The 15,331-nt window shown below is 43.4% G+C and overlaps 1 protein-coding gene across 4 annotated transcripts; it reads left to right on the forward strand.

The window, feature by feature from the left end:
• The first annotated feature begins 2,945 nt into the window (after positions 1–2,945).
• PROC (protein C, inactivator of coagulation factors Va and VIIIa) lies at positions 2,946–13,674 on the forward strand. Of its 4 annotated transcripts, XM_074912377.1 has the most exons (9): positions 2,946–3,316; positions 3,847–3,930; positions 4,315–4,475; positions 5,448–5,472; positions 6,004–6,114; positions 6,806–6,946; positions 7,297–7,406; positions 8,347–8,464; positions 12,920–13,674. In XM_074912377.1, the coding sequence occupies exons 2-9, from the start codon at positions 3,864–3,866 to the stop codon at positions 13,486–13,488; spliced, it is 1,302 nt and encodes a 433-aa protein (XP_074768478.1). In that variant the 5' UTR covers positions 2,946–3,316; positions 3,847–3,863; the 3' UTR covers positions 13,489–13,674. The 4 variants fall into 4 exon arrangements, with proteins under 4 accessions (XP_074768478.1, XP_074768477.1, XP_074768480.1 ...); XM_074912376.1 differs by lacking the exon at positions 2,946–3,316 and having other exon boundaries at positions 3,556–3,930; XM_074912379.1 differs by lacking the exon at positions 2,946–3,316 and having other exon boundaries at positions 3,556–3,930; positions 8,347–8,454; positions 12,920–13,085.
• The last annotated feature ends 1,657 nt before the right edge of the window (positions 13,675–15,331 follow it).

Below are 15,331 nucleotides of genomic sequence, written 5' to 3' on the forward strand. Positions count from 1 at the left end.
CACTACTGGGATATCAGACCTGCTCAGGGCTGCCTTCCTCTTGGTTTGATTGATAATTACCTAATGAATCTTAGGAGGACGGAGTGGATTTGGAGACAGGTGTGCTGTAAAGATCTTGCAAAATACCAATGGGGTTTTTTTAAAAAAATGTATTTTGCTGCTGTTGCCATTATCCTATGTGGTGTTGGCTTGGGTTTTTTAATGTGTTTGGGTTTTTTAATACAGTGTAAAGTGTCAGGAGAGCTAAGGAGAAGTTGAGGAAATCTCCCACTGAATGGGCAACACTGGAAATGAACAGGTTTAGAAGAAGCCCTGTCATTCCTTACCTGTAAAGCAGCTTCAGAGCCATAAGGTAAATCCTTTGTTTGGCTGCTGTGCCTGGTTGGGATGAATAACTGTGCACCCACCAGCTGGCTCTTGAGCACCTTGAGATGTTTGATTCTCACCTGGGCAGAATGAAGAGATTCCAAGACCACGGAAAGTGACATTTTGTGTTAATGTCAGCTAAAAGATACACAGCAGTTCTCTAGCAACTTCTTTCTGAAGTTCCAGCATTTTGCTGGCTTACCAAGTGACCTGGAAGGTACAAGTTTTTGTTTTCACAGCAAAGGAAGAGGTAGAGGAGTTTGCATATGACCTAAAAGACACACCACTTCTGTTGACTTCGGGGTAAAATACAAGTCAGTAAAATACAAGTCAGAAAAGCATATGGCTTTTCATTAGGGCAACAAGGAAGGGGACAATTTCTGGGTTCTTGTCTTTTATGAGCAGGTTGGCAGATGGGCTGTGCTGGAAACAGGAGAGTTGGAGCATTCACAGCAGCAGTCCCCGGCAGCCTGCTGAGGACATGCTCTGAGCTGCCACAGGCTGCCCACAGAGAGATGTTTCTGTTCTCATGGGTGAGCAGTGCAAAACTGGCCTCCAAGGACCTTTTCTTTTAAGAAGAGTAGCCCAAGGAGACTAATACTTCAGCTTGGTGCCCTAGGGAAGCAAGAGTATGGTTTGTCTGGTGCCACGTGTATCAGCCTGTCTTAACCCTTTTAATGCCTGTTTGGAACTTACTGTCTCACTTCAGGTGGTTCACGGGGCTCACAGAACATTACATTTCTACAAGTCTTGCAAGAAATTAGTACCCAGGATGAGAGGGGGACCTTGGTAGTGCTCTAGCAGGAAGAGGCTCCATTGTGCATATAGGAAGTAGGCTTAGTTCTTTTATTGCTCAGTGAATTATTCAGATTTGTTTCAAATTAAAAGCTGTTATGGTGAGGTAGGAAGAACTGATGGATGCAACATGAGATTGATTGCTGAAAAGCTGTGGGGTTTGAGGCCTTGTAGCTCTGCTGCCTCAGTTCCCCTGTCTATCAAAAGTTACATCTGCCTAAATTTATGGAAAATGACAGTTTAAATTATAATTTCAATTTAGAAAAATTCAAGAGGAGTGATTCAGCATTCCTGGCTAAGAAGCTAAAGGCTGAGAACACATTTGAGAGTTTTCCAGAAGCTTTCCTGTAGAAGAGGCAAAACCAAAGCATTTGGTGTTTTTATACACAGGGGAAAAAAGAACAAATTGCGCAGTCTGGTGTGCTCAGGATATCTTTAAGCTGTGAAATTTGAAAGATCCATGATACTTTCTTACTTCATGGAGGTGATTTCATTTGATTATTAATGCCTGTCCATAACATACTGTGAATCAGAACTCTCCAAAGTGTTAATTAAAATGATGTGGAGCCTCTGTCTTGCCAATCTTTCATGAAGTTTCTCTGTTTTCTCCTCTTTACCCTCTTCTAGACCTCCTTGGAAAAATCACTATTAATGAAGGTGAACTAGAAAGTAGTGAGCCCAACACTGTCATTGTTTAGATTGAAATGGTTCCCTGGCATGCAAAGCTGGGCAGATCTTGAAGTATCCTAGAACGTATTTTCTTCAGTCCCCTGCACCTGGGGTTTATGATTATCTGAGAGCCTAAGTGCTGGCTTTGCAAGTATGTATTTCTGCACTGCAGTAGCAAGAAAAATGGGAAAGCAAGAATATAAAGCCCCAAAAACACAAGGGTTGATGAAGAACTAAGTTCATTCTTTCTGCATATCAGTATAGGTTTAGTTTTTTAGGAGGCTGACATACTGGTTTAGATGTTTGAGGTTGGCAGTTGATGTGCGTGTCCTAAATTTCCAATTGATACCAAATCTTAGAGACAAAAGTATATTCAAAAACATGTAATCTATATGGTAGTGAAGTGCTATTTCTAGATAGCCAGGGCAGCTACAAATGTGAGTAATACATGGTATGCATGGTACTACACTTGTTTCTTTTTAGATTTCCTATTTTATGTTTCCTGTCTTCAGGTGTATTTCATAAACTTTATTTTCAGCAAAAATCTGTTACTATTAGCGTCAGCTGAAATTTTCTTGCTGAATGGCTGAATCGAGGATAAAGAATATATCAGTAGTGCTTTGCAGTGCACACATCTTCCTCAACTGTGATTTTGGATGCCGCAATCTTTTTTTTTTTTTTAGCACAAGTCCCAGACTGATGAACTTTGAAACCTTTGTTTAAAGAGAGCTTGTTTTCAGGAAAGTCCATGGTCAAGTTTGTAAGGGAAAAAGAAAAAAAAGTTTTGTAAGAAGTCAGAACTCCCCTAAAAAGTGTTACTGGACATGAGCCGAGACCCTGGGGGGCAGCCCACCTTTTCCTGGCACCCAGTGGCACTTTCCCCGATGAAGGACCCCAAGGACACACAGTTGCAGAGGTAATTCGCATGAAGGTATCACACGCTGTACAGCTCGCAGAGGTGTTGCTGCACAAACTGCTTTCCGAGAAGGGGGACGTGTTGGTTCGTACCATCTCTGATGCAAGAAAACTTCTGAAAAGGATTGTATTTTTTCTCTAAAATGTTTAAAATTCAAAATTTAATAGAAGATTTTGTGTTGATGAGAGCTAATCCAGTACACCAAAAGATGTAACGTGCTGGTACAAGCTTCTTGCCCTGTCTCCTGGCAGCAGGCAGCTGATGGGGCAGGCACAGCCTGCTGGTGGCTGTAAGGGGGGTTAGTTGCCTTGGCTGTTTTGTGGTGGAACCTTTGATGAGAAAGTAAAGTGGGAGGGCTCTTAAAAATAGTAATGTGTGTCCCTTTTGGGTGATTGCATGCTGTGAGAAGGTGGGAGGATCTCTCAAGAGACCTCAGCACTGGGTGGTTACACTTACAAACTAAATATAACCATTCTACTTGCCAGAGAATCAAAAGAGGAAAAAAAAAAAAAAAAAGAAGAAAAAGGCAGAGTGGATGCCCCAGCTGTTTCACTTTTCTCCTGCATGCAGGTAAATTGTCAATCTTCCCCTGAGCACTGTTTGCTTAATGACTAAAAAAGAAAGCACTTCATGTCACTCCAAAGAGTAAATATCTGAAGTTATGGATTAACTAAGTTCCAGCAGAGCTCATGGTGGAAGAATAGATCACGCTGATTCACACTGAATAAAGCAGTAAGTGCTTCTAAAGTATTGTATTATTCAGGATTTCAAAGTACAGCTTGCTTTAATGAAGCATAAAGCTTGTCAAAAACGTCCGGTGACAAGGGGAGGATGGCAGGGCAGACAAGAAGTGTTCTGGGAGAGCTGATGATGGGTTAAAAGGAACTCGAAAACGTTCTGTCTGGAGGGCCTCTAATGAACGGCTGCTTTGGGGCTGGAATCAGAGAAAGTCAGGACACAACACAGCATTCAGTGAGGGAGCTGCTCTGAGGAAAACAAAGGAGCTAGCTGGTCTGTCTGAATAGAAACTAACTGCAGCACGGGGGTCATGCCACAGCTCAGCAGTGCGCTCCCCTTCACACCTGCCTTCTCTTCTCCAGGTGACTCCTGCTGCACTATGTGGAAGATCGTCACCATAGGGGTGCTGCTGGCTGCCTGCTCTTCACGAGTCTGCAGTACCTCAAGTAAGTTTTCATTTTAGAGATGCTCCTCACCCTTTTGCAGTCACTACAGATGCATTTCCTGCTCCTCTGTCAGTCACAGGGAGTGGCTGGAATCGTTCCCATCGGGGGGGGGTTTAATTCCTCTAGCAGAGGCTGACAGACACAGTGCTGGGCCATGACGGCTGCCTGGCTGCAGCCCTCACAAGCCCTGCGAGCTGGCTGAGTCCCCCAGAGCAGAGGCTGGAGCTGCCTTCTGCAGCACAGCGCTGACAGCCCATTCTGGGGCAGGCTCTCTTGCTGTGCTAGACAGGGGCTATTGCTCTGGTAAGTGTCCTTCGGGAAGGACCACCACCAGTTTTCAGCCAGGTCTTTTCCTTGCTTGTGGTTTCACATTTTTGCTTCCAGTATTTTACAGTGATAAAGATGCAAACCAAGTCCTGAAAATTCAGAAGCGAGCAAACTCTTTTCTGGAGGAGCTCAAACCGGGCTCTCTGGAGCGTGAGTGCAATGAAGAGAAGTGTGACTTTGAGGAGGCCAGTGAGATATTTGAAACCAGGGAAAGAACAGTAAGTTGGTTTTTTAAGGATGAATGTGGGACTTAACCATTTTCTGAAAGTATCGCAGTCCCAGGCATAGGAGATCTTGCCGTCAGCACTGAACATGCAGCACTCCTGACTCCTGAAGTGTAGGCATGGTTTTGGATGTAATTTTGTTGCAGTGATTGTCGTTACCACCTGTATAGGCCACAAAATTTGGCTGCTCATGCATGCCCCAGGTAGCCTAACTGTGGGGTTTCGATCCCTGTCAGATAAGCCCAGTCTCTGCTTGACCCTAATGGCTATTCTTGCTGCCACGGGGTTTTTTGCAGTTCTTCCAGTCCTTTGCCCTCTGTTGTCCATTTGCCAGCCCTGGCTGTCTTTTGCTATATTCCCCAGTCTCCCACCTGTGCCTGACGAACATTTCTTTCATCGGTAGGTTCTCTGTCCTTCTCCAAACCTCGTATTTTCAATTGGACAGTACCTTTATTGTCAACATCGCTGATTTCTGCCCCTTCCTACACCCAGTCATTGTGTTGGTTTGGACTTTTGCTTGCCCTGTTAAGCAGAGTAGGCTTGCCACATAGGATGAACCAGTCCTTGCAGTCCTTGCTGTCCCTCAGACCCCAGGGTGGAGTGGGGTCTGCCTTCACAATGCCCACGTCTTGTCTAACTGGGCACAGATTAACTGCACTCAATAACACAGGTCACCTACCTGGCAGTAAGTGACAAGAAAACAGAGAATCTGTGGGGATGTTGGGGGGTTGTGGTGCTGGGGGGTGTTCAAGCAGAGCAGGGGATCTGTGCTGAGTATGGGCAATACATGAACATCCAGGTTGGCCAGTTTTGTTGGTTTGTAGTGCCAGTCATTATACTGTCAAGAAAAATGAGACTGATGCTCTTGACTGGGGTTCTGTGTTCTGTTGTCCAAGACCATCGTACACTTTATATCCTTCACTTGTTAAAAATATGCTTCTAGTCTTAATTTTTGTTTTTCCACAGCTAGATTTTTGGACCAAGTATGTAGGTAAGTAAAAGACTTTCCTAATCGCTTCTCTGTGTTCTCTCAAGCCTAAGTGGCATTTAGCCTTATGCTGCCATGTGTCGCATACTCATTCTCTCTTATACGGGTTGTGCAAAGAATGTTTTCCTGTTCTATCATATGAACAACCTTCCTAAAAAACTTGAAGTGCATCTGTGCCTATCATCAGTCATGTCCCCACAGCGAAGGCACTGGTCAAAAGTGCTATCTGATGCTCTAACCCTGCCTGACATGGTCCGAAGAGGGGCCCCATGCCTGCTCTTCACTTCCACCTCTGTCCTGTCTGCATCAGGTTTTGCTCTTTCTTCCCCTTCTGCCCTCTCCACTCACTCTACAGCTGTCATTCAGAACTCAAACAAATACCCCTGTCTGTGGGCCAGCACCATGGAGGTGTCATGGATCAGTGTCAGAAACCATGAATGATGCTTGGGAATCTGGGGAGGGTCTGTTCGTCTTAATGTTTGATCTGTGAGCTCTGTATGATTCAGGGACTGAGTTTTTCTGTCTCTGTTTCAGATGGAGATCAGTGTGACACACAGCCTTGTTCCAATGGGATCTGCAAGGACAATATTGGAGAATTTTCCTGCATCTGTAACAAAGGCTGGGAGGGGGCGTTGTGCAATTATGGTAATGCTCCACTATCAAATTACATTCTTTGTGACAGGGATCTCTGTGTAATAGGGATCGATACTTTTGTCATTCCACAGTATATTACTTTCTTTACTAATGTGATTTCTCTTTTGCTTCATGATATGGTAAAAGGATTATCTGCATTATTTGTGTTGCCATGGGAGAGATTTGAAGATCTGAGATGTCTAAATCTTACAAAAATACTGCAAATAATTCTGTAAAGTAGAGTTTTCAGTTACTTTAGAATTGTCTGCACAGGGATGATGGTGGAGTTTTTTGCAGTACAGGGGAAAAGACAATCCACTGCAAATATTTGATTGTCATTACTGTGACAGTTTCTTCCTTGGATAAAAGCTGGATAGCATATTTAGGGATGAACATGTATATTGTGTATTTGACACACTTTGAACTGTCTGACTTGCGCTCAGTGACAGTGAATTTTCTGTTCTCCAGTCTACCTGCCCTAACAGTAATCTCTATTTTCTCCAGCTCCCCACTGCCTTATTCTAAACCAAGGACTGTTTGCTGTCTCAGGGCCTGGGTGCCATTAAAGTCCAAAACTGTCATCCCAAATCCTTTGTCAGCTGTTGCTCACTTGAATCACAATGTCATTTTGCCACTTCATCTTCCTGTGGCTCTTTGGCTTTCCAACTTCTCATGTCTCTCTTGCTGTTCATTTTTTCCGCAGAGGTCAAATACACCAACTGTTCTGTCAATAATGGTGGATGTGAACATTTCTGTAGGGATGACCCTGCCAAGCAGTACCGCTCTTGCAGCTGTGCCTCTGGGTATCAGCTGATGAGTGACCATACCATGTGCAAGCCTGTAGGTAAGAGGAGGATGTTAGTAGTTCTGATTTGACAGAGGATTATTCAAACATGAAGTAGGAGGGGTTTATGGGAGAACTGTCTGCAGTGTGCTTTGTACTGGTTCTCAAAACGTCCATTCCATGCGCAGTAACTGTACCTGCATTTCCCAAATCCATACCCGCTTTATGGCCTTTAACCTGTGTTTGCCTCACGGAGACAGGAAACTGCTTCCTCTGCAAAGCACTGAGGGATTCCCATGAAGCCACTGAATAGTATTGCCTGGATTAGAGAGATGGAGGGGATGCTTTAGAAAAACATAGTGTACTGGGTGCTCTGGTCTTTGCTAGCTAACTGCTCTGCATCTCTGTAGTGGAGTTCCCCTGCGGAAGAGTGAAAATGGACTACATTGAACCCAAAGCAGGATTCAATATTCGGCTCATTGAAGGAAAAGCAGGAAGAAGGGGAGACAGCCCTTGGCAGGTAAGAAGAAAAGACTTTTTCACCACAAATAGTTCAGGCTTTTCCCAAACAGCTCTGCCTGCCTAGCTGCTCCAGAAAGGCTCCTACATTACTAGGGGTAGTGTCACATGAAGCTAAGATTCCCTTAGCTTAGCTTTTTCAAAGCAACCTAAAAGTTGGAGTAACAGGAAAAACTAGGACTCTTCACCTTGTCACTGCTACCAAGTTTTTTACCTTACCTTGCCAACAATGTCAAGAGAGAGGACTTGGTGACTCTCTTGCTCCATTCTGGGGAAGGACACTTAATCAGTGCAGCTCATGCTGTGTGCTCCAGCTACTCTGACAGCCTTATGGTGGGACTGTGAGGTGATCATCTCCCCTTTCTGCATGGATCTGCTCTTACAAGCCTCATCTGTCATAAATTCAAGTGAGCAGATTTAATCAGCAAAATATGCTGTAGCTTTACAGAGCAGGTTGGGACATCACAGGGAAAGGAGAGACCTCACAGAGCTTATCATGGAACTAGTGAATGCATATAATCAGCGACTGGTTCTCTTTGTCATTAAAGGCCCTTTCACACCAAAGCATGAGAATTGCAGCCTGAGATGACACACTGTCTCTGGTGTGCTGTGGACACAAGAACCCCCTCATTTGAAGGAGGGTACTTCAAAGCTTTGAACTACCACAGTGCTTCTTTGCAGTGACCAACATCATCCCACGCTGATGTGGATGAAGCCAGCCCTCATTCAGGAAGAATATTCACAACTTTTTTGTAGATGTTCCACAAAATCCTTATTCATGCTGATTTTGTCCCACTGTAGAGCTTTGGCTTCAATGAATGTGACATGCTTTGGTGCTTGATGCATCTGGGCATTTTGCAACCACAAAGAAGAATGTGTACAATACTTTGTGAACCATGTTCCATCCATGCAGTGTCAGACCTCTCTTTTTTTTGTTTCAGATTATGCTGCAAAATATCAAAGGGAGATTTCTGTGTGGGGGTGTTCTCATCCATCCATCTTGGGTCCTAACGGCAGCACACTGCACTGAGGCACAAGAGGGGATCAAAGTAAGACTCGGTATGGAAAAAAAAACCAAGTCCCTGTTTTTCTAAATATAACTTTCATTCCCAAGGTTTATCATCTTAGGAGAAAGACTAGCAGGTTATGAAGACCAAAGTCCTTGGCTGTAGGAGTAGGTTGTCTAGGAAATGTTTAATATGCACCTTAGTACAAAATAAAAAAGTTTAGTAAAAGTCTGATTTCACTTGAGCCACTATCAACCTTACTGTGGAGGTGAGCTGATGTCTTCTGAGCGCAGGTGGTTGTCTATAAAGTAGAAAGACTTGGTCCCTTCTGCTGGTGTTTTTCTGGTGATACAAATATTCAGGGTCATCCCAATACCCCAAAAAAAAGTCCTGATCCCAGGAGGAGAATGTCACAGTGCCTCTTTCTGCCTTTTCATACATTTGAACACCATTACTTAAGAGTTTCAGTAGAGAAGGAGGGGTGGTGCTGCAGAATGGCACCACTGCCTTTACTGGCACTGCTGCTCTTAAGCATGAGAAAATCTGTCAAGTACAGTACTGCTCCTGCATTAACAGGCAACAATAATTAGTGTTCTTTTCACACTTAAGTAGAATTTTTTTGTGTGTTTAATCATGTTTTCTATCTACCATTGGTGACAGAAGCATAAGAGCTCAACTTTCTTTCTCTGTTAGTGAAAAGATAGGTTGTTCCCACTATTTGTGGAAACTTGCAAATAATATTGTCTGTAGACATAGCCTTGGAAATATATTGTCTGTATGTGTGTTCCATATACACTGTGGATGCGCATATGTTTGAGAACAGAGACAATAAGGCATATACAGAAGGATGTGTTTATATACATCCTCCGTTGTTCAACATAAAGGAAGAATTAAAAAGCCTTGGGTCCTCTTAGTGCCAGAATATCCACCTTTTCCACAGAGGGACATTAGAGTAGAAGTGCCTGTGGTAGTTTGGAAATTGTATACAAACTACACATCTCCAAGCACTTCCACTAACTAGCAAGTAATCTTCCCTTTTAAGTGATTGCCAATATGTATATTTAGTTTTAGTGGGGTCCAAGAAGAAGAAACCTGTGCAGTTTGCTCGGTGAAGGATCTTGGAATGTTTTAGGGGACAAGCAACTGTCAGATGTGGTGTCTGAATGCTCTTCAGTGCTAGATGTAGCTTTGAGTGTAACTTGAAGAAGATAGGTGAGCAGGGGAAATGGTAACTAGGGGAAGTATTGAGGCTGCACTTAAATTACTACACTCTGGCCTTGTACTGCAGGTCTTGGTAGAGACCTTTGCAGTTTGATGAGCTTTCAGCTGGGATAGCCATGCCCAGAGGTCTCTGCAGCAAAGAAAGAAGGGGTGGGATCTGTCAAGAGAGTCCTGCGCTGTCCAAATAAAAAGTGCTTTTCTGTGGGTGAAGAAAAGTGTCAGCACTTGAGAACCCTGACTTGAGAAGATGGATTTTTTGGCTGAAATGACAACTTGCGCGTAGATTTGGGGTGAGTATGCAGAGTAATTATAGTGTAAGGGTGATCAGCAACAGGGGCTTAAATTTCTCTCACTCTCCTAGCTGCCCAAAAGATATTAATAGAGGAGGAAGCAAGTGTGTGGTCATGGACTGAGAGTTGTGATGCCTGAGATGAGAACGCTTCTCATTCAGCCTTGAGCAATAGTGCTGTGGTGAGATGGAAAGGAAAGAAGGGTCCTTTACTGTGGTATGGGGGTTTGTGTGCAGGACTGAGGTGACTACAGCCTGAGACTTCAGCAAGGGAAAGGAGATTCTTCTTCGAATGATACTCCAGGTCAAGCAGAAGGGAACCTTTTTAAGATTCAGCTAACATCACACAGTTGTCCTTCTACATGTATCTTTTGGTCATTTGACTGCCACCAGAAGAGCAGTTCTTATCAGAAAAACACATGCTCTAAACCCTAGAGACATCGAGTGAGATAAGCAGAGCTTAGAATGACCAAGGGGGTGTGGGTGTGAGCTCCGTGACAGTAGTGGTGGTGTCCATACTGTGACTGCAGAGGTGATATGCAACCTGCCTCTCTGAGGCTGGGACACCAGCGCTGCTCTGGACTCGTCCCGCTGCAGCTCTCTTCTTGCCACGCACAACAGCAAAACTGGAGGGGAAGCTCACATCTGGGTTTGCACCTGTGAGCTAAGAGAGTAGTCTTGTAGCAGGACTCGCGTGGATTTTTAGTGTCTGAAGTGAAAAGTTAGATCTCAGAGTAGCTGAAGTTTTAGAAGATGGATTTGAGAACAGCCCAGTTTTTCTCTTAGTTGCTCTTGCTCCCGCATCTCCAGCTTGAGGGCATCCAGAAGTGTGTTCAGAGCTCCAAGAAAATAGAGCAGACAGGTGAATGTAATGATTCAATTCAAAACACTGTCTCTCCCTTCAGAGAACATTGTCTCACACTTCCTTGTTTATGTAGAACTTCATAGTTATTATTTTTATGCCAGCAATCAAATTATGATGCTCCTTATTGTGTAGAAGGAACTAGATGTGTTTCACACAGTCTCAAGCTTCAGTACATCCAGGTGTGGGTAGGACTTCTGGACTTTGAAACTGTTGGACCAGATAACTCAACTGAGAAAGGAAGTATTCACAACCAGAAGACAGAAGGGTCTTCTCCTGAGCTGGGGCAGGAGGAGCTGTCACCACAGTAGTACCATGCAAAAGTTGTTACCTGCTTGTTCACAGGTGTCTCGGGATACAGGCGGTTCGTGGCCATGCTTGTGTGCAGAGCGTGGGAAGCCTAGCAGAGTGTGCTGCTACACAACTGAACTGCCTTCCTCGGAGGGGATGATCTGACCATGTTTGAGTCCAGAGTTATTTCTGAGGCCTAAAGCAGAGTTTTGTATCTGTAAAGATAGGAATACACCCCTGCCCCTTATCTGCCAGTCAGCCCCCAGCCACAGCAGCCACAGAGTGGGTAGCAAGGAAATGTGGTCCAAGGGTGCTACAGACACTGTTACCACAAAGAAGAGAGGTCATGATAGCAGAAAAAACAGATCTGCGAGTGTTGGCTTGATCACAGCAAGTCCTTCAGGCTCTGATATTAATTACAGGTGCACATCAGAGCAGTTTCAGCCATCTGCTGTCTGCTGTGGCCATGTATGAAGTGTCCATTGGCTGGTGGCAGAGGAGCAAGAGGAGAGACTCAGCAATAATTGGTCTGGAAGTCCAAGATCCAAAGCTGGACATAAGGGGTCTTTTGAAAAATCTATTCCTGGAACTACTGTGGATCATAAAGTCCCTGTGTTTGAAGGGCACTCACTCTTTGCATAAAACCCCCAAGCAGCTGCAATACCCCATTGACAGGCTCAAGCACAGGGGAGCTTCCACTGAAGCAAGTGACTTCAGAAGACCTTGGTCATGCAAACTGAGAGCAACTTGGCTTTAGAGTTTGTATCTGGAAGGACTCAAATAAGGCTGAAAGAAGGCAAAAGTTAACAGAGGGGTGGGGGAACAAATTTGAAGGGTGGTATTGTGAAGCACACATTTGAAAAGATGGTGATAAAGAGCAACTTCCAACACACACACAGACCAAAAAGGAAAGGACGCTTCTGTCACAGACATGCAGCATGGGCAGAGGTGAGGTGTCAGCCCGGATGTCCTGTCACCTCGTGTGCTTGGATGTGTGCCTGCCTGCAGCTCGAATGCACATAACGGACAGTTCTCCAAAGAAGCGTTTTTATCAAGCACATACCGAAGTAGGCCTTGATATGAAGCTTAAATTAACCAACAGCACAGTTCAGAAATGTGACGGTCACTGATAATTAGTCTTGGGGCTATCACTTCACATCCTATCAAAGATCTGCTTCTGTCTTTTCCAGTGTATCACAAGTGACTTGTTCTTGCCTTTCTGACTTTTCAACTTAGTTTCCTGCTTGCTGTTCCATAACTGCTTGTCCCACAAAGCGGCCATGATCACATAGCAAAAATAACGGCCAAGAAGTCTTAAGTAGTCAGGAATTCCTTAAAATACAGCTCTAAGATTTCAGAAAGGCATAGTCTTACCTTTATCTTAGAAATCCTGAAGTTCAGTGTCAGGCACTGGTTATACAGCATAAAGCTCAAGGACTGTTGTAAGTGTCTGGCTTTGCTGTGTACTTGCTCTCCTAGCTTTTAGTGCTGAGTCCGAGAAGATTGTTTTCCTCCTGAAGAAGACCTCTCAAGCTACACGAGAGTACTGTAATATCAACACAACACGGCAATACGCAGGCATTTCAGTTTCTCAGCTGATGACCATACCTGTAGGCTACCGATTCATTTAGTACTGTGTGTATTCATGATTTAGGTAAATACGGAAAGTTTACAGATTTGTCCATCTAGTAATGACACTGTTAACCTAGAATGTAAAATGAACAAATATCTATATCGTAAGTAAAAATGTAAGTACAGTCCTAAAGTGCAATGTAATCCAGATGCCTTGGTGTTCAAGGTGAAGGAGGGTTCAATAGCATCTGTCATCTTGTTTGTTCTTCCAGGTAAATTCCACCGTTTCCGTACTGAGCCAGACGAGCAAACCATTTGGGTTGATAAATGTGTGAGCCACAAAAATTACACCAAGACGACCTCCGACAATGACATAGCCATGCTGCACTTGGCTGAGCCCGTGATATATAACAAATACGCGCTCCCCATCTGTCTTCCCACTCGCGACCTGGCAGAACAGGAGCTGACAAGAACTGGGAAGCAGATGGTGGTAACTGGCTGGGGCAGCACAACTGATGTTAAACAGAATTTCTCTACTCTCCTCAGTTATATTCAAATCCCCATGGTTCCGCGGAACGAGTGTGCTCAGGCAATGAGATCTGCTATCTCTGACAACATGCTGTGTGCTGGCAGCTTAGGAGACAGAAAAGATTCCTGCAGTGGGGACAGTGGAGGCCCTATGATCACTAAATATAAGGATACTTGGTTTTTGGTAGGACTGGTGAGCTGGGGTGAAGGCTGTGGAAGGAAGGAGAAATTTGGAGTCTACACCAAAGTTAGTCAGTATCTTGAGTGGATCCAGCACCACATAGATGAGATGTCAGCTTCTCGGAAGGGTTGATTCCAGTATTGAGTCTGGAATATTGTGGCTGTGTGCTAGTGACAGTATGCAGTGTAACGTACTGTCAGATCTTCAGTATTAAATATTGAGTATATATTAACCTTGTGTACTGTTTTCCTTGGTACCTATTTTTTTTTTACTTTTTTTTTTTTTCCTTGTTTACATCGGTTAGTTTCCAGGTTATGTTGTTTATTTGTAGCATAGTCCTACCTAGGCCTTACAGACAAGAAATAATACCCTGTTACACTGAGATGCTGTACAGCATTATAGAAAATAAGATAGTCCATGGTCAGGCAACTCCATCTTTGAAATGTAAAATAACTGAATTGGTTGGGGCGGGGGGCAGGGGGGGAGAGTAAAGTGCTTTAACAATCACCATAGCAATACAGTTCTGTCATTTCAGCTTTACTCTAACACATCCACAGTAACTGTTCTGGTTTGCTCTGTATTTGTATAATTTTTCTTTCAACACAATGAAATTTTAGTATCATCACTGCCTCTACTCATTCACATCTTGCTCCAGTGCTCACAGATAAAGTTGATTCAGCAGGTCACTAGAACTTACCTGTATTTTCTATTCTTTGCACACTCAATGCCTTATTTACACACACACATACACACACCCCCCCCCCAAGACTTCCTTAAAAGTCAAGGGGAATCCTGGTGTTATTTAAAAAAAAAAAAAAAAAGTAGTTTAATTCCAACATTTTGCATGCTCTATTTATCCTAAAGTCTGTAAATCTCTTCTAATTAGCAAGCTAAGCAAACACTTGTTCATTCCTATTATAGTGAATGCAATCAGCTGCAGGCTGCATTAGCGTTACTAATACTTGCTGTTAAGTGTGTCTGCATCTGTATGTCTGTGTGCATATCAGTAAATAAAGATAAATGGCACTAGTAAGTTCGTAGAAAGTAGCAGTAGTCAAAATTAAGTTTAATATCACAATTTATACATGTTTTTAATATTAGCATTTAAGTCTGCTAAATATAATTAATTTTGTAGGAAAAAAAATGGAACTACCTCTGCCATAGTGATATATGTCTCCATCACCTCAGTCAGGATTTGGACCCATATTTGGGTCAGTGAAGAACTTCAGTCTGCTCTTGTGATGAGATTGTTTAACCAAAAAAAACCCCTCAGGTACAACAATTATATTTGGATTATATTAGGATCTGTAAGAAATTTAGTATGGTGACAGCAAAGAGGTTTAATACTTCTTAAACTTGTGGGCTTAGTCTTGACGTATAAGCTGTTTACATGCTTATTAAGCAAGTGCTGAAGTTGATTCATGCATTAAAGAAGTAACAGTCAGGCGAAGGGTTTTATGTTGGAGGTGAGCTGAAACTGGAGAGTAGAGTCAGCAATCTCTGTGTCGCTGTCTCTATCTCTCTTTTTCTCCCCTCCCCTTTTTTATTTGGGACTGGATTTAAGGATCAACAAACATTAAAGAATAGTGCTTGAACAGCCAGCCTTCCAGCCAGGGAAGAATTCGTGCTGCTGAGAAGGCTGACATGGCCACTCATTGAATTACAAGGAAAAACATTATTGTGTTCAAAGCCAATAAAACATGGGTCTAATTCAAGGCAGAAATCATAATGTCAGTGAATAGCTGTGACTATTACAGGGCAATATTTGCCTTCCTGCAGGTGACTGCTATGAATCCTCCTACACACTGAGAGCTCTGCATATTTCAACAGATGTTTACAGAGAGCTTGTGTATTTTCCAGATCAATTGGTCTTACCTACTAAAAGATGGAGAGCGTCAGAAATCTCTTAAAAATTCTAGATTTTCCTGAAGAAATCTGACGCAAAGAAGTGGCTTTTATTGTTGGAAGGTATTTT

Source organism: Athene noctua, chromosome 8 (assembly GCF_965140245.1).
Source record: "Athene noctua chromosome 8, bAthNoc1.hap1.1, whole genome shotgun sequence".
Lineage (NCBI taxonomy): Eukaryota > Metazoa > Chordata > Aves > Strigiformes > Strigidae > Athene > Athene noctua.

Excerpts from the sequence above, each read along its gene's own strand:
- PROC (XM_074912376.1), top strand. The coding sequence starts at position 3,795 with ATGCCACAGCTCAGCAGTGCGCTCCCCTTCACACCTGCCTTCTCTTCT. Across the intron at positions 4,476-5,447 it reads TTGAAACCAGGGAAAGAACA|CTAGATTTTTGGACCAAGTA; the intron begins GTAAGTTGGTTT and ends GTTTTTCCACAG. Across the intron at positions 6,947-7,296 it reads TACCATGTGCAAGCCTGTAG|TGGAGTTCCCCTGCGGAAGA; the intron begins GTAAGAGGAGGA and ends GCATCTCTGTAG.